At 43.4% G+C, this 17,860-nt stretch overlaps 2 protein-coding genes across 6 annotated transcripts in view; one reads left to right on the top strand and one right to left on the bottom strand.

Annotated features, from left to right (window-relative positions):
• The window catches only part of GSAP (gamma-secretase activating protein), a 77,797-nt gene extending 60,737 nt beyond the window's left edge, over positions 1–17,060 (top strand). For 4 of the 5 annotated variants that reach the window (XM_075017118.1, XM_075017112.1, XM_075017127.1 and 1 more), the window contains 6 exons: positions 4,191–4,310; positions 5,948–6,009; positions 12,629–12,733; positions 13,298–13,391; positions 15,354–15,437; positions 15,926–17,060. In XM_075017118.1, coding sequence (XP_074873219.1) covers positions 4,191–4,310; positions 5,948–6,009; positions 12,629–12,733; positions 13,298–13,391; positions 15,354–15,437; positions 15,926–15,972 — 512 coding nt within the window. In that variant the 3' untranslated portion in view covers positions 15,973–17,060. The remainder of the gene's footprint in view (positions 1–4,190; positions 4,311–5,947; positions 6,010–12,628; positions 12,734–13,297; positions 13,392–15,353; positions 15,438–15,925) is intronic. The other variant, XM_075017136.1, reaches the window with a different exon arrangement.
• A 126-nt stretch (positions 17,061–17,186) lies between these two features.
• CCDC146 (coiled-coil domain containing 146) overlaps positions 17,187–17,860 on the bottom strand; it is a 176,596-nt gene continuing 175,922 nt past the window's right edge. Inside the window, exon 19 of the mRNA XM_075017091.1 lies at positions 17,187–17,519. Coding sequence (XP_074873192.1) covers positions 17,316–17,519 — 204 coding nt within the window. The 3' untranslated portion in view covers positions 17,187–17,315. The remainder of the gene's footprint in view (positions 17,520–17,860) is intronic.

The raw sequence follows: 17,860 nt of genomic DNA, 5'->3' as shown, positions 1-17,860 counted from the left end.
GTCGTGTTTTAAATGGGTGGCAGACTCATTAGGGCTACCAGAGGCACAACACAAACTTACCAACATTTTACACACCTCCTCTTCTGACAGGGTAGCCTTCCCCACTAATGAGACCATCATGGACCCTGTAAATGAAATATGACAAACACCTGCCTCAGTACCATGTGCCACCAAGAGAGCTGATAGGAAGTACTATGTACCAGCAAAAGGAGCAGAATTTTTATTTACCCATCCCATCCCAAACTCTCTTGTGGTAGAGGCTATATGTCACAGCAGCAAACAAACCCAATTCTGGTCCACCCTGTAGGACAAAGTCTGGAAGAGATTAGACCGCCTGGGAAGAAATTCCTATTCATCAGCATCTCTGCAATTCTGAATTGCTAGTTATTCCACGCTCCTTGCCAAATATACTTAGAACGTATTTGAGAAGATGAAAATCTTTATTGAAAACTTGCCAGAAGAACGAGAACAGTTCAAGCTTAATTTAGCAGAGGGCTGGCTCATAGCACAAACAGCCCTTCAAGCATCATTAGATTTGGCAGACACAGCAGTTTGCTCGCTGGCAACAGCAGTCATGAAATGTAGGAATTCCTGGCTCCATCTCTTCAGTTTCCTTAAGGTAATACAAAGCATAATTGAAGACCTTCTCTTTGAGAATCAAAAATGCTTTGCAGATTCTACTGATACCTCCACTACACACTCTAAAGGACTTCTGTGCTATCCTAAAGGCTCCAGGTATGTACACACCACAACCCAAGAGGAAACATGAATGCTCATACACTCCACACTTCCATCAGGTACCATATTCACAACCAACAAAATCCTGCGAATGATGGAGATAGAGGCAACCCAGATACTGACAACCCCATGACCAATGATCCACTTAACAGCCATCCACATCCCATCACTCATTTTGAACCATTAGTCAAGTGTTCAACAGATCTGCCAAATTAACATTTTACAATAATCCAGTGTTTTTACCACTGACTTCCCTCTTACTCTATTCGGCACAGTATTACACCTGACAGGTGGGTTCTGGAAATTATCAGCACGGGATACTCCATCCCCTTTGCGTCCAAGCTCCTATCCAACCCACCTTCCCTATCCCTATTCAGGGACCCATTGTATGAGACCTTTTTACAACAGGAAGTCTTCCCTGTGTTACACAAAGAAGCAATAGAAGAGGTACCACCTCAATACAGGGGAAGGTGTTTTATTCCGAATATTTTCTCACTCCAAAAATATGGTGGATGGAGACCTATTCTGGATCTATGCTGGTTAAACAAATACATCCAGTGTGAGCATTTCAAAATAGTGACACTGGTGAGCATTATCCCATTACTGCGAAAAGGAGATTTCTCAGATTCACGCTGGGAGAAAGATACTACCAATACTGAATCCTCGCCTTCACGCGCACAACAGCACCCAGAGTTTTTGCAAAGTATTTGCGGTCTCAGCAGCCCACGTGTGCAAGTGGGGTATCAAATATTTCCTTATCTCAACAATTGCTTCGTAGGATTGTCTTCACAGAAGGAGGTAATAGCCACAACCCAAACCACCACCAGATTCTTAAGCAAGATAGGGTTTCAAATAAATAAAAAACATCTCCACTGTCAACTTCCCAACAGCTGAATTTCATAGACTTAGACACAAACCAAGCCAGGGTAAAGCTACTGCCACTTCATTTTCTAGCATTAATTGATATAATCACCACCATCATGCAAAGCCCTAAGATCACAGCAAGACAGTCCCAACAGCTTTTGGGACACATTTCCACCACAACATTTATGGTCAAACATGCAAGATTACATATGCAACACCTGCGAGGATGGCTCCAGGGTACATACAGGCCAAACAAGAACTCCATGAACAAAAAGTTAAGCCTACCCCTCAGAGTAAAAGCTTCCCTTAAATGGTAGCTAGACCTGTGAAATGTAAATACAGGCATTACTTTCAAACTGCCCAACACAGCAGTTACAATAACTATGGATGCGTCCCTGGAAGAATGGGGAGCTCACAAGCCGCAGCACTCAATACTTGGCCATTGGGCAATACAAGAATCACACCTCCCTATAAACGTTCTAGAACTAAAGGGACTGCGAAGAGCCATTTTCCTAACCCAACCCCTAATCTATCACAAAGTAATCAAAATATTCACAGGCAACATGGCAGGTATCAATCACCAAGGTGGGGAACACTCTTACCACCATTATATAGAGGCCTGACACTGCCAGAACTGGTGCATAGCTATCATTTAGGCTATGTCTACACTAGAGTGATCCAGATTGTGGCCAGTCGGCCAACCAGATCAAAAGAGCAATCTGCTCTGTCAACAAAAAGCAGCCAGACTGCTGGCTGCACTCTCAGCACACCAGCCAACCAGAAGCACAGCAGTCAGGGCTGCCTGGTATCCCAGAAGCCTTGTCTGTTGACAGAGGGCCCCAGAACATCCAGACTGGCTTTCTGTCAACAGATTCTGTCGACAGACACGTTCTGCCTTGTGGGGGAGCAGCAGAAAGCTTTTGACAAAAGTGCAGCATTCTGTCGCTTTACTGTCAACAGAAAAAATTGGGTATGTGGATGCTCCAGGGGTTTTGTCGACAAAACCCTCTAGTGTAGACATAGCCTTAGACATCTGAGTTATATATCTTCTGGTAAAAGGTGTAGGGGGCCCAGCACCGCAGTCAGGGCAGCACTGAGAGCTGAATATCCTAGGCCCTGCCTCTTGTGCCATTGGACCTGCTCCTTCTGGGATGTGGAGCCACGCGCATCTCCCACCTTGCCTGGGGCCTGCGGTGCTGTTGGCCCTGCTGGAACTGAATGACTCTCTTGTTTTGCTTAGTTGGAAACTTTGACTTTGAAATAGTGTGAATGGCTTTTTAGGCTTCTGGAGTACAAACATCATGTTAATGTAATCTTGATCTGTTAGGGAAGATGATCCTAAGAAGCATGTGCGGATGCGTGCACGCGCGCACACACCCCGCTTTCAGATGAGCTGACATCTCACTTGGGGACATAAGGAAGAAAGGACAGAAAAGATAGAAAAATGTTGACTTAGTTAAACATGAAGGAGGAGAATGCTACAAGGCACCTTGAAGTTGCTGTTCAGTCTGTTGGTGATTTGGGGAATATATTAAAGGGCTCACAATAAACTGATTTGCTAAATTAGAAAGGAGTTTGGCTTAAGAAATGAATGCAACTAAGGATGTAATGAAAAGGTACCAGGTTTTCTTTTGATGGTGCTAGACACTGTTACTAAAAGTTTCTGATAATGCCCCCATGCAATTTTTCAAAGCACTTTCCTTTTAAATTTTAGGAAGAACTTAACACTAATTATCGTTTTACATTTTTGTAAATCGCATGCTGTTGCTTAATTTGCCAAAGCAGTAAGGGGTTTGCAGACATCTGATAGATTTGGTCTGGATTTTAAGCCTGTTAAGAATGTTTGTTTTTGCAGAAAGACTTGGCTTATTACCATCATATTGTTAGTTGTGGAACCAAAGTATGTGTGTAACACATGCTGGGGGGAAAAGGTCAGAATCTTAGTTCAGAAACATGAATCTCAATACTGATGCCATTTTTGTGCTGGTTGGTGCCCATTCATGCTGTGCTAGAACATGGATACTAAGCAGATGGAGATTTATTTCTTGCTTAATTGCAAGGGCACAAAAAGACAAACGCACAAAATTTTAAATGCAAACAAACAATTAATAGAATGCTTAATATTCTTCTGTGGATTAAAATATTTTTAAATAAATTAACTGTTGTATGGCATGTGTCCAGACCTCTCAGTTCCATTTCCTGTTCCTTCCAGAGTGTGCTTAAAGTCACAGACACTCAGCAGTTTCATATTGTAAGCTAAAAATCCATCAAGGAGGAAAAAAGGGTTTTTATTGTATTGTAACATAATAGTAATTTGAACTGATTGTTAGCTTAATCTTCAAACTGATGTAATAAGCTGTAACTGAACACCATTGCAGAGGCTGCACATGTTCAATAACTTGAAGACTAACTTTTTATGGCAGGTGTTGATAAATTCTTCCTCTTCTCCCACAAATAAAAATGTGTGTGTGTGTTAGTAAAGGAACTTTTGTTATTAACTAAGCTTTAGTGCTGTGGATGGCATGGCTATAATTGTAGACTTTGCACAAAACTGTTTGTATTGCAAACTAATGGTCCTTCCTTTGCAGGTTTTCATACTTTGCACATGGAGCTTGGAGTTAGATGTCTGCCTTTGCATACTCTGCTGCATTACATTGATAATGGAGTCTTACAGCTGACTGAAATATGTGCTACAAAACTTTTGAAAGGTACAGAAGATTATTAGTAGACACTTTGGATTTGTTACAGAGTGTAATCTGCTTTGCACATTTCAAAGTCACTCCCATGGCTGTTTGCACAATTGGCTTCTGCTTTTAAAAGGTTTTTTTTTTTCTTGCCCTTATGGCACAGAGAGGAAAAATACAAGGGACAAAAGTTCAGTTCTGCACTTAAAATTGAAAGTTATTGTTGGAAGTTATTCCTGTGGAGCTGCTTTGAAGTTGCACAGCTGTTCTAGAGGACAAAACTGGGCAGAGCCTGCATAACACCATCCCTGATGTGATAGACCATGAAATGTCCAGTGTGAGAATTTCAGCAGATGACGACACAAATCTTTGTTTAATTTTTAATTAGGAAATTTACAGAAACATTAACATGAATGACTTTCATAGGCTTTAGCTACATTTGAAAAAAGACCCCTGCTGTCAGAATAACAGGGTTAGCTTGCTCCAGCAGCTTTCCTGAGATTTATATAAAAGACAAAATGCTTTTGGTGCTGGCTTTAGTGGTATGTCCTGAGATTCTGCACAATGCAATAAAGTCTTTTCAAAAACAAAAAATCTAGCATTCAGGAGTTTAAGACAATTCTGCTATAAAGAACTTTTTAAATATGCTGTTATGCCTCTACAGCGGTTGTTTTCATTAGGCTGTAGAGTATGTAGGCGAACCCCCCCCCCATTATTTCAGATATGCTTTGTAAATATTTTAAAATGAGAAATAATATATACTGCAGCATATGAAAATTGTATTTTGCACAGTCACGTCTCATATGCACCAGTCACCATGTTTTTTGGCATAGGACGAACTTTTTGCAGTTGTTCCTAAAGCCAATGTCTTCATGAAATCAGCTTGTGGCATCATAAACCAATTTCTGACCACAGCTGTGCTCATTGCCCTTTTAGCTCTAAGGAACTACCTTGCGTAAGTCAGTTTATCTGAATCAGTAATTGACACACAGCAGTAGAAGAGAACCTCAGGGTTACAAGCGCATTAGGAGTGGAGGCTGTTCAGAACTCTGAAATGTTTTGTTCAGAGATGCAAACACTGTGGTTGTTTTTTGTAAAAGTTTATAATTGAACGTCGGCTCAATATATCTTTGGAACTTTACAGAAAAATGATACTTTATTTTAGTTTAGTGGTTTACATTTAACACTACAGTACTGTTTTCTATTTGCTCCCCCTTCACCAACTCCCTGTTGCCTGACTGTACTTCCAGTTCCAAATAAGGTGTGTTGTTGACTGGTCGGTTTGTAACTTTACTGTTGGTAATTTTTGAAAGTCTACTGTACCACATTATAACCTACCTACATCAGTTATGCTGCCGTACTCAAACCTGTAACACAATTCACACCCAGCGGACGAAAGAAAATAGATTCAAATGTATACAGTACACCGTATCTTATCGCTAAGATTGTGAAACAATTGTTAAGGTTTTGAAAGGTGATGCTTCAAATTCTAATTGTTCCCAGTAGGTTTGAATAATTGCATTCAGAGCTGTTATCTCAAAGGGTGAGGGGTGGTTGTGCATGCATAATGTAAGTTAATATGCATTTTGCTACTGAGTTAATTTAAGAAGCCGTATTCTGGAAGCCCTGGCCAGTTATTTATTTCCCTCTCTGATTTGTAGATCTCGACAACTCTGAGAAGAACGAACAGCTAAAATTTAGTATCTTTACGAGGCTTCCTGAGGTAATTGCGTTGCATTTCTTAGGTTTTAGATCCAGTTGTTATGAGATTGATCTGAAGTCAGACTTCAGTCCCATGTAAACAGGCCCTCCAAGGTGGGGCAGGTGCGGGGGATAGCAGGACAAAGGAGGCAATTGCTCTGGGGCCCAACAATTCAAAGGGGTCTGCAACTCCCAGCCACCACCACTGCTCCTGCATCAGTGGGTTTGCTGAAGCCTTGGGCTCCTTTGAATTACCACCAAAGCACTGTCCTGTGCAATTCTGAGTGCTGGATGGGGAGAGACTAAGGGCTGACTGCCTCAGCCCTGCCACTTCTTCCAAGCCCACTCCCCTTCTGGGGCATGGAGGTGCCCTCCCCCCCCCCACACACCTTGTGCTGGGGCACATGGTGGCTGTTGGCTCTGCTGTGTGTAAATCACTGTAAGATGAGTTAATGGGTGTTTCAATAGTTCATGCTGGTCCACTCAACAGGGATGAATTTTGACTTTAGTTTCTTCCAAGTCTTAGCTAGATGTACCTTTTCTTTTTTTGACCATGTCTGGGGTGGGGTGGAGGGTGACTATTACATTGAGAAAAGAGGGCTTTTTTATCTCTGTTTGTATTTAAAAAGAACTGTGGTGCCTGGCTTCTAAACTATCGCTTTTTCAAAGCAAATGCCTTTTCTCTGCCTCCCTACCCACAAAATAATTTCCAAGTGATAGTAAGAAATTATTCTCTCTTGGAGATGATGAATCTGATAGCTTTCTTTGATAGGATAATGAACCTTGTGGATAGGGGAGAAGTGGTACGTGTGGTATACCTAGACTTTAGTAAAGCATTTGATACGGTCTCGCATGATATTGTTAAAAAAAACTAGGCAAATACAATTTAGGTGAGTCTACTATAAGGTGGGTGTATAAATGGCTGGATAAGCGTACCCAGAGAGTAGTTCTTAATGGTTCTCAATCCTGCTGGAAAAGTATAACAAGTGGGGTTCTGCAAGGGTCTGTGTTAGGAGCGGTTCTGTTCAATATCTTCATCAATGTTTTAGATATTGGCATAGAAAGTACGCGTATTAAGTTTGCAGATGATACCAAGCTGGGAGGGGTTGCAACTGCTTTGGAGGATAGGGTCATAATTCAAAATGATCTGGATAAATTGGAGAAATGGTCTGAGGTAAACAGGATGAAATTTAATAAGGACAAGTGCAAAGTTCTCCACTTAGGAAGGACCAATCAGTTTCACATGTACAGAATGGGGGGAGACTGTCTAGAAATGACTACAGCAGAAAGGGATCTAGGGGTTATAGTGGACCACAAGCTAAACATGAGTTAACAGTGTGATGCTATTGCAAAAAGAGCAAACCTGATTCTGGGATGCATTAACAGGTGTGTTGTGAATAAGAAACGAGAAGTCATTCTTCTACTCTACTCTGCACTGGTTAGGCCTCAGCTGGAGTATTGTGTCCAGTTCTGGGCACCGCAGTTCAAGAAAGATGTGGAGAAATTGGAAAGGGTCCAGACAAGAGCGACAAGAATGATTAACGGTCTGGAGAATGTGACCTATGAAGACAGGCTGAAAGAACTGGGCTTGTTTAGTTTGGAAAATAGAAGATTTGGGGGTGGGATGTGATAGTGGTTTTCAGGTATCTAAAAGGGTGTCATAAGAAGGAGGGAGAAAACTTGTTCTTCTTGGCCTCCGAGGACAGAACAAGAGGCAATGGGCTTAAACTGCAGTAAGGGAGGTTTAGGTTGGACATTAGGAAAAAGTTCCTAACTGTCAGTGTGGTCAAACAGTGGAATAAATTGCCAAGGGAGGTTGTGGAATCTCCATCGCTGGAGATATTTAAGAACAGGTTAGATAGATGTCTATCAGGGATGGTTTAGACATTACTTGGTCCTGCCATTGGGGCAGGGGGCTGGACTCGATGGCCTCTCAAGGTCCCTTCCAGTCCTAGTATTCTATGATTCTATGATTATCCCTGTCCCTTACAGACCAGGAACCAACTGTGGTTGAATTGAAGAAAGCTATTAACAGCATTGCAGTAGGAAAGGCCCCGGCCAGGATGGTATACTATTAGAGGTAATCAAGTGTGCCTTGGACACACTCCTGGAACCCCTACATGAGCTGCTGTGCCTGTGCTGGAGAGAGGGTGAGGTTCCACAGGATATGCGGGACGCCAACATTGTAACCTTGTATAAGAACAAAGGAGACAGAAGTGACTACAACAGTTACTGTGGAATCTCCCTCCTAAATTGTTCACTCGTGTCATCCTCAGCAGACTCCAGAAGCTCACTGAGAGGGTGTATCCTGAATCCCAGTGCGGATTCCATGCCGAGAGATCTACCACTGACATGATCTTTTCCCTGAGGCAGCTGCAGGAGAAATGCAGGGAGCAGAGGAAGCCACTCTGTCGCCTTCATCGACCTGACCAAGGCTTTTGACTTGATCAGTAGGGATGGACTGTTTAAATTGCTTCACAAGATAGGCTGTCCACCATGGCTACTCAAGATGATCCAGTCTTTCCATGAAGACACGAGAGGAACCATCCAATATGACGGCACATCATCGGATGCCTTCAGCATCAGGAGTGGCGTCAAACAAGGATGCGTCCTTGCTCCGACATTGTTCGGGATCTTCTTCGCACTCCTCCTGATGCATGCCTTTGGATCCTCAACAGAGGGCATCTTTTTGCACACAAGATCTGATGGGAAACTGTTTAATCTTGCAAGGCTGAAGGCTAAGTCTAAGGTGTGGGAAGTGCTCATTAGAGACATGCTGTTCGCAGATGACGCTGCTGTAGTGACACACCCAGAAGGCCAGCTTCAAAAACTGCTTGGTCAGTTCTCCAAAGCATGCAAGGACTTTGGGCTTACCATCAGCCTAGAGAAGACAAACGTACTTGGACAGGACGTTGCTGAACCTCCATCAATCAGCATTGACAATTACACGCTAGAGGTCGTCCACGAGTTTACGTACCTCGGGTCCACCATCACTGATACCCTGTCACTGGAGTCTGAGCTAAACAGGAAGATTGGAAAAGCAGCCACAACTCTGTTCAGACTTAGCTAGAGAGTGTGGAACAACAACAAGCTGTACACTCACACCAAAATGCAAGTCTACAGAGCCTGCATCCTCAGCACCCTCCTCTATGGCAGTGAGTCTTGGACCTTGTACACCCGCCAGGAAAAGAGGCTGAATGTCTTCCACTTGCACTGCCTCAGGCACATTCTTGGGATATCACGGAAGGACAGAGTGCCCAACAACGCCGTCCTCGAGTAAGCTGGAATTCCAACCGTGCATACCCTCCTCAGGCAGCAGCAGTTCTGCTGGCTTGACCATGTCCACAGGATGAATGATGGAAGGATCCCAAAAGACATCCTGTACGGCGAGCTAGACTCTGGCAAAAGACCTCCCGGCCGCCCCCAATTGCGCTACAAAGACGTCTGTAAGAGGGACCTCAAGGAAGTAGACATCGACCCAGATAGTTGGGAAGAACTGGCAGACGACCACAGCAGCTGGAGGCAGGAACTACACAAGGGCCTTCAGAAGGGCGAGATGAAGATCAGACAGCTGGCAGAGGAGTAGTGAGCCCATAGAAAGGACAGCAAGGACCTGCCAGACACCCACTACACATGTAGCAGATGTAGCAAGGACTGTCACTCTCACGTGGGCCTCTACAGTCACAGTCAACACTGCAAATGACAATCTTAAATGGAGTTACGAAGGGCGCGATCCATAGTCTACGCAGACTGAAGGATCCCTTGGATACAGAACTAGAGGAGTTCCTGCGAGAAATGAGATGCAGTTCTCACCGCTTCCAGCTTGTCAGGAGACCAGAAAGGGAAGTTGAACGTAGGCCTCCTACAAAATTTAAGCAGGGTTTTTATCCCTTGGAGATCAGCTAGCTCCAAATCTTATTTAAGCCACTGCGCTGATCTCCTCCTTCCAGAAGCCCTGCATTTCTGTTTAGTGATTTGCATGGAGCACTCTTGATTACCTCCATTGTCTGCTCCCCAAAACGTGTGGCTCTGTCTGTATCCTGAATTGTAGGTCACTGCCATACTGTCTTCCAAGGAATCCAGCACTCTGTGAGTGCTACCAGAATACCTATAAATCCTGTAAGTGTAGAGAGGCTGATGGATGTGATTATGCCCAGTAACTCTTTCTGTAGCATCTGGAAAACATGTACATACCATATCACACACAGAATCCCACCCTCTTGCCTTGGCTCTGGAGGAATGATAGGGCATTTCCAGAACCAATCGCTGATGTGGCAGTAGTGACAACAAGAAAGAGAGAGGCTTACTCCTTACCTCACCCCTTCTACTCCATTGGTGTTGTCTCAGCAGTACTAGTGTGCTTAACCAGTGGACAGAGGAGTGGCCATGGTGTTCTATTTTACCAGCCTGCCCAGCGTGATCTTAGTTGCTAATTGTTAGTTTATTATAGACATGTTAGGCTAGAAGGAGCCTTGAGGTCATAATCCATCCCCCTGTGCTGAGGCAGGATTAAACATCCCTAGACCATCCTTGACAGAGGCTTGCTAACCTGTTCTTAAAAATCTCCAGTGGCAAGAAAGTTGTGGAATCGTTAAATAAACCATTCCAGGCCTTAACTGTCCTTATAGTTAGGGAAAACGTGTCATCTAACCTGAATCTCTCCTGCTGTAAGCCCAGAACTTGATGCAAAAGTCTTGCTGCAGTCTGACCAGTATTAGGTAAACTAGGACAATTGCCTCTCATCTCTTACTGGCAACATGCCTGTTAATATAGCCTGGCATTTGCTTTTTTCTGCCACAACACCACGCTGTTGACCTTGTGTTCAACTTTCGATCCACTGTAACTCCCAGGTATTTTCCAGCAGTATTGCTGCTCACCCAGTTGTTCCCCATTTTGTACTTTTGAAGTGATCTTGCCCGTCTGAGGGTAGTCTTTTGCACTTGTCTTAACTGATTTTTGTAGGTTTTGTTTCAGACCAATTATCCAGTTTATCAAGAGTATTCTGAGTTACAATCTCCTGTCCTCAAAAGTAACCTCACACCTCTTCCAGCGTAGTGTGGTCACCAAATTTATTAACATATTCTCCATTCTGTCATCTAGCTCATCAATGAAAATAGTGAATAGTACCAGAACCAAGACAGACTTCTTGCATGACACCATTCATGTATCCTGAGCGTTCAACAGTAAACTTTTGCTAACTACTCTGAGTATGATCTTTCAGTCAGTTACGTAATTTCATCTAGACCATATTTCCCTAGTTTGTTTACAAGAATGTCTTGTTGGATGGTGTCAGAAGCTTTTCTAGAGCTCAGAAATACGTCTGCTGTTTCTTCCCCATTATGCTGGTTAAGAATCAATCATGCCACACCAATATTAGCTATCACCGTTTTATCTTCCAGGTTTGAACAGTTGATTATTTTTATAGTTTGTTTCAGTATATTTTTGGATATCAAAATTAGGCCAACCAGTCTTAAGTCTGGGGTCTTCCCTCCACCCCCCCTGGCTTTTGGGGATGTTACTATGTTTATTCTTCTCCAACTTCTGGGACCTCCCTGGTCCCTGAGTCTTGCAGATAATCGTTAATGCTTCAGAGGTTGCTTTGCTTAGGGATGTTAATGCTTAACTGGTAAGCCTCACCCTAAATGGATGAGGCTTACCGGTTACAGTTAACTGGTAGGGGCTGGAGCAGCTCCAGCCTGGCCAGAGTAGCTCCTGTCTGCAGTGGCCCAGAAAGTGGGGGGTGTATAATGCGGGGGAGGGAGGGACAACTAGGGAGACTGCTCTGGCCAGGCTGAAGCACCCTGTCTGCAGTGTGTCCAGAGTCACTATGGACAGGGTCTGCTCTGCTTGGGCTGGAGCACCCCTGCCTCCAGCACTCCTGGACTGGTCTGCAGATGGAAGCTGCTCCAGTTGGGCCAGAGCAACCCCTGTTCATGGCAGGGAGGTCACTCTGGCTGGGCTGGAGCAGCCTACCCACCTGTGCTCCACTCATTTAACTGGTTAACTAATTAAATGGGCTTTTTACATCCCTATTTTGGTTAGTTCCTTACATCCTCTAGAGTGAACTTCATTTTTCCCATTGACTTGAGTACGTGGACTGTTGTGTACGTTTCCAGTCACTGAAAATACAAAGAGTTTTTCTGTAAAAAGTTTATTTACTTGGCTACATTTTTTAAAGGTGCAAATCTTTCTTTCTGTTCTGTATGATGTTGTTGTAGGAATGGTTTAGTCAGGTCTGACAGCGTAGAACCTGTAATGAACTGTTAGCCACTGGGTCCTATTGGGAAGCAGAATGTAGTGATTATTGGGTGTACTCTCACTTTTGGGGGGAGAGATGGCTCAGTGGTTAGAGCATTGGCCTGCTAAACCCAGGGCTGCGAGTTCAATACTTGAGGAGGTCATTTAGGGGTTGGGGCAAATAGATGTCAGGGATGGTGCTTGGTCCTGCCAAGAGGGCAGGGGACTGGACTCAATGACCTCCCAAGGTCCCTTCCAGTTCTAGGAAATGTGTATCTTCAAAAAAACAGTTTGCTGCTGAATCATTGAGTAGTAAGACCTATTATTATAGAAACTGTCACTGCAGCACAATAGACTCAATATTGCACTGTATCTGTTTTGTTGTGCTTTTTTTTGCTTAATAGGCAGTTGGTCACAAGGTCAGTCAGCTGTGGAATCATCCTATCATCTCTAATTGTATTGCAAGGAACTACGTTGAACTTTTGTTTGATAAACTTAGAGACCGACAGGTGAGAGAGAGTGGGGAGGTGGCAGTTGCTTAATTTTTAATCTTTTAGCTTTGGCAGTGTTGCGTACCACACTGTTGACCTGTGTTCAACTTGTGATCCACTGTAACTCCCAGATATTTTTTCAGCAGTGCTGCTGCTTACCCCATTGTTCCCCATTTTGTACTTTTGAAGCGACCTTTCCTTTCTGAGGATAGTCCTTTGCACTTGTTTAGAGGGATTTTTGTAGGGTTTATTTCACAGCAGTTATTCAATTTATCAAGAGTATTCAGAATTACAATCTCCTGTACTCAAAAGTAACCTTGCACCTCTCCCATTTGCTTTAGGGATGGTAATGTTTAACTGGTAAGCCTCACCCTAAACAGAGGCTTACGGGTTACTGTTAACTGCTGGGGGCTGGAGCAGCCCATCTGTGGCCGTGGGCAGCAGGGAAGGGATAGAAAGGGCAGAAGTGTGGCTTGGGAGGTTGTTCCCCGGCCGCAGACCAGGGCATCCCTCTCTGATTCGGTATTTAAGTAGCTACCTTGCCACTTCTGTGATGTAATATAAAGTGCATTTCCTTTACAGCATAACAGACCTGCGGCTGACAGACTGCCCGTCCGTGTAGAGTTTCTGCCACTTAACTACTTAGCTGATATGCTGGCGGAAGTAGAGGATCGAGGTAACATTAGCATTTTTCACTGTGTTTAATACAGTAGTGCCTCACAAGCAAAACGTTGTGGGTTCGTTCTGTACTTTATTCCTTTAAAAGGGAGTCTGTGTGCTCCTGGATGTACACGAAGAGCTTTATCCTGTCCTTGTGGAAGGTTGCCTCCAAATCCCATTGATTTGCATATGTGCAGATCATAGGCAATATGCAAAGGCCTGTAAGCTCCCATATCCGCTAACAGAAGTTGTGTGTGCATAGAAATGGTGTTTGGAATTCTCACATAGAACAAGCTTGCAAAAAACAGTAGTGTAGGGCGGTTATTCCCACTGTGAACACCCTCAGCTTCCCAGAGTGTTCCTGCAGAGACCCCTATCAAAGGGCCTCAGGGGAATAGTGGAAAGCCAGGGTAGTGGGGCTCCAGTAAACCAAAAGAAGAGTTGACTTCTTCCTTTTCTCAGGTATAACTGCAAGTGCAGTTCTTATTTAAAGGTTAAGAACTGTAAATAAAAACAGTGACAAACCTGATTAGGGTATGTGGGTTAGCATTGTTAAAAGCCACACCTGATGCTTGGGTTTTAGACGATTCCAGGAGATGATTCACAGCTGAGATACCCAGTGAAGAGAAACCTCTCCCTTGTAGCTCAGGTAGTCAATAATTTTTGATGGGGGAGGCCACTCTAAGATTTTGATAAGTGTCCAAGGGCTGCACTTTTCTATGGAGGTGGTGTGGGTCGTGGGGTGGAGGTGGGCTGCAGAAGAGAGCCCCAGGTTCTGGACTGGGGTGCAGGATAGGGCGAGGGGTCTGAGAGGGAGTTTGGGTGAAGGTGGAATGTGTGATTTTTGGGCAGGGGATTAGGGTGCAGGGTCCGTGAGGGAGTGTGGGTTCAGGAGATGATTCTGGCCTGTGGGAGAGGTTTAGTAGGGGCTGCAGGGGCTGGGAGGGTGTTGCAGTGGGGTTCCAGAGGCAGGCTGTGGATGGGAGGTGCTTACCTAAGCAGCTCCTGGCCAGCAGCACTCTCAGGCAGGCTTCCCTGCCTGCCAGCAGCCCAGCCCACTGGCTGGTCTATGTGGCTCTTTGTGTGCTTTTGCTACCTTCGGCAAAATTTCTCTGCACCTGTTGGCCAGAAATCAGACAATGAGAGCTGAGAAATTGTGCTGCACGGCCCCTGTCCCAGCACATCTCTCAGCTCCCACTGGCTGGTTTCTTGTCCTGCTCCCACCCTCTGCAAAATCTCTCAGCTTCTGTTGGCTGGAAACTGCCCAACGGAACTAGAGAAATTGGGCTGCATTGCCCCCACTCACAGAAAAATCTGTTAACTTCTATTGGCCAGAAACCAGCCAGCGGGAATTGAGAAATTGGGCTGCCTTGTCTCCACTCTCAGCAAAATTTGTCGGCTCCCATCGTCCAGTTTCTGGCCAATAGGAGCTGAGAGATTTGGGGGAGTGGGGTAGGGGCAATGTGCAAAGCCCTCACCTCCTTAGTGCAGAGAGTGATGAGGAGCAGTGGGGTGGGCAGGATGGATTAAGAGGCTTGGCAGCCGTATCTTGCCTGCCTCTTATCTAGCTCATCAGTTAGCGTCTAAAGGCCAGAATTAATGGGGGTCTGGTGCAACAGTGCCTTTGTGGATCTGAGCCCAAAGCCTCCACCTCTGTAGCAGCATGCCCAGTAATAAGATATTACAATGCTTAAGAGCCATCGTGAGTTTAACCCTGAGTCTCTCTTCTCTTTGTGTGGGGAAAAAGTAGGGGCCACAACTTTTTGAAAACGGGCGGTTTGAATTTGAGATGCTGAGCATCCACATGCAGTCAATAATGGCAGAGGAGAGGGGCTCCACATCTATGGCAGTACATTTTAGTCCTATCTTCAGGTATCCCAAATTGAAGCTGTTGGTCATGTCGTCCGGGGGATTGAAAGTAATAGTGCAGAAGAACATTCATTTTGTAAACACTGATGTTCTCAATGTACATTTCCAGGTTTGAATCCATTGGAGGAAGAAGACAATGTGAATGCAAAATTTGTAGAGGAAACAGCACTGAAACATACCACAATGCTTTTAGGTCTGTAGTACTGCTAAAATATTGTTGGGTTACTTCAAAAAGCATGTCAGTCTTGCTAAATATATCAACATCTCACCAAGCATATATGCAAATAAAATTCCATGATTTAATAAATCTCAAAAATGTTAATATTTAGAAGACAATTGTCCTATGGTAGGGGTTCCCAGTTGTGGGTTGCAACGATTATTAAATCGCGAAAGGCTGCCAAAAATAGTTTGCATACCCAGCTGCTCCACTCTACCCATGGGCCTATTGAAGAGAGACTAGATTAAGACTACAGAGTTGCTAGTAAATACGAGGAAGATGAAGGATTGGAGCTGGAGGAGGAAATTTATCTGATACAGATCCCACACTCCAGCTAAATGCCTTCGTTATTATTCAGTTTTATGTTGTTGACTGGCTGAACAGGAGTCTGTATAACAAGTTGCAGAATATGGTGGGAAAAGTTACTTTAGAATTTTATTTATATTCTACCACCACTCTTACAGGCAAGACGTTATTGAAAAAAGACCAGTCCAATCGCATTGTGAAATAGAGAAACTGGCAGCTGTTGTTGCACTGATGCAAGAATTTCCCTGAGATTGTGTACTAGAGGCTAGCGGTAACAAATGAGGACTGACTCTTGTATATCATACATTAATAAAGATGTATAAATTCCTTGTACAGATGGTATGTCTCTTTACAGTACTGCCCCATACCTTTCGAGTTGGGTTTTAATGCCTTTGCTCTCTCTCTAATGCGTATAGAAAGATTTCCTGAAGTTTATAACATGCTGCACTATAGAGCAGGAGAGGAAATCTTCTTTGGAGGTTTATCTTTACAGTGACTTAGGCAAATTGTATTTAATTCTGTCCTTGTGACTTTTTTTAAATGTTTTTAGGTCAAATGTTAGGTTTTTTAAAGAACTGCTAGATTTTTTTCCCTTCAGTTTCCAGCTATATTTATACCGAACTGAGCTACCCCATTTATTTTTTAGCTGCTGGCTGTAACAACAATTGGAAAAATAATAGTGCTTTGGTATGAAACAGGGAAAATAAGTGAACTTCAAACAGGCTGAAATAGCATGAAACAGATGTAATTTGTGTATTGAGCAAAAAAAGTGTGCCAAAGTTGCTGAAGTAGTAAACTAGAATGAATTAAATATTACTCTTTTTTCTGAAAAATTCCAGTATGTTCCTCGTGCTTGCTATGTAAAACTACTTCTGTTACCTTTCTATAGTTTCAGATAAGAGACTGTTTCCAAACTTACATACCTACTTCATAGTATTAAACAAGGGAGATTTAGCCCCCAGAAAGAAGGCCTTTCTTACACTTTACTTCCCAGTATGCAAGAGCATTCACCCTGTCTTCCCCTCTTGCTTCTGCTCAGTAATGGAGACTTGTTCCCTCTGCTGTGGTTGCCATCAGAGATAAAGAAGGATTCCCTTTCTCTTTGTTCTGAAGTAAGACAGAACATTTTTTAAATTTAAATAGACAGTTATCTTCTCTCTCACCATATTAGTTTATTTGAACAAGGAATAAGGACATAGTTCAATTATGTTAATATTAAAAAGAACTACAGAATCTTTTGGTAATACATGCTTGTAAAGTACAAACAGGTACAATAAACAAGTTGAAAACGAATATTGATTATTGTTCACTTTTCTTAACATTTCACAACACTATTATGATTTGCATACTGAGTCCCTATTGGCACAAAAGTGCTGCTGGGACTATTAAGCTATACTGTCAGCTTTAAAAAATACTTTGCTCACAGTATGAATATTTTGGCAAACTGCTTGCAAACATTTAAAACATTTACAATCATAAGAACTGTTGGCTTTGCATATTCAGTTGTTACTACTGCACTAATGCTTTAGATGGTACAGGATCACTTGTTCAGATTTCAATTGGCTTTACAGTAGGTTTTCTTATGTGTCTCATATTGGAACCAGGTTCAGTGGGTTTGAAAGGAGCCAAAGCACCATAGGGATGTGGCAGAGGGAGAACATTTTCGTCATCTGGGATGTATGCATTGGGACGCTGCTCCGCTGTTGTGTAGCCACCACCAGGCAATACATGTTGTTCCTCTTCTGCAGCATGCTGTGAAGAAACACATTTTTAATATGGTATAACATTGCCAATACATTGCACAATTGGCGGTGAAGACAGTACTTAGAACTGAGTCTTATATCAAAGTACTTTACAAAGAATACTACAGTACTAATATATCCATTTTAGCAAATGAGGAAACTGAGGTACAAAATATCGAAGTGACTGTCATAACATGTGGAAAACTATCATCTTCACCCAAGTGTTTAAAAGTAGTTTTGATGGGGAAGCTTCCTTGGCCTTATAACAACAAATTCTGTGCTACATGCTCAGGCATCTTTTGCTGGGGAGAGGTGGAAAAGCCACGGCGTGCCTTTGCCCAGCTCTTGGGG

Source organism: Carettochelys insculpta, chromosome 1, assembly GCF_033958435.1.
Source record: "Carettochelys insculpta isolate YL-2023 chromosome 1, ASM3395843v1, whole genome shotgun sequence".
Classification (NCBI taxonomy): Eukaryota; Metazoa; Chordata; order Testudines; family Carettochelyidae; genus Carettochelys; species Carettochelys insculpta.
The sequence above is the reverse complement of the archived record's forward strand: the minus strand, read 5'-3'. Positions and strand labels throughout refer to the sequence as shown.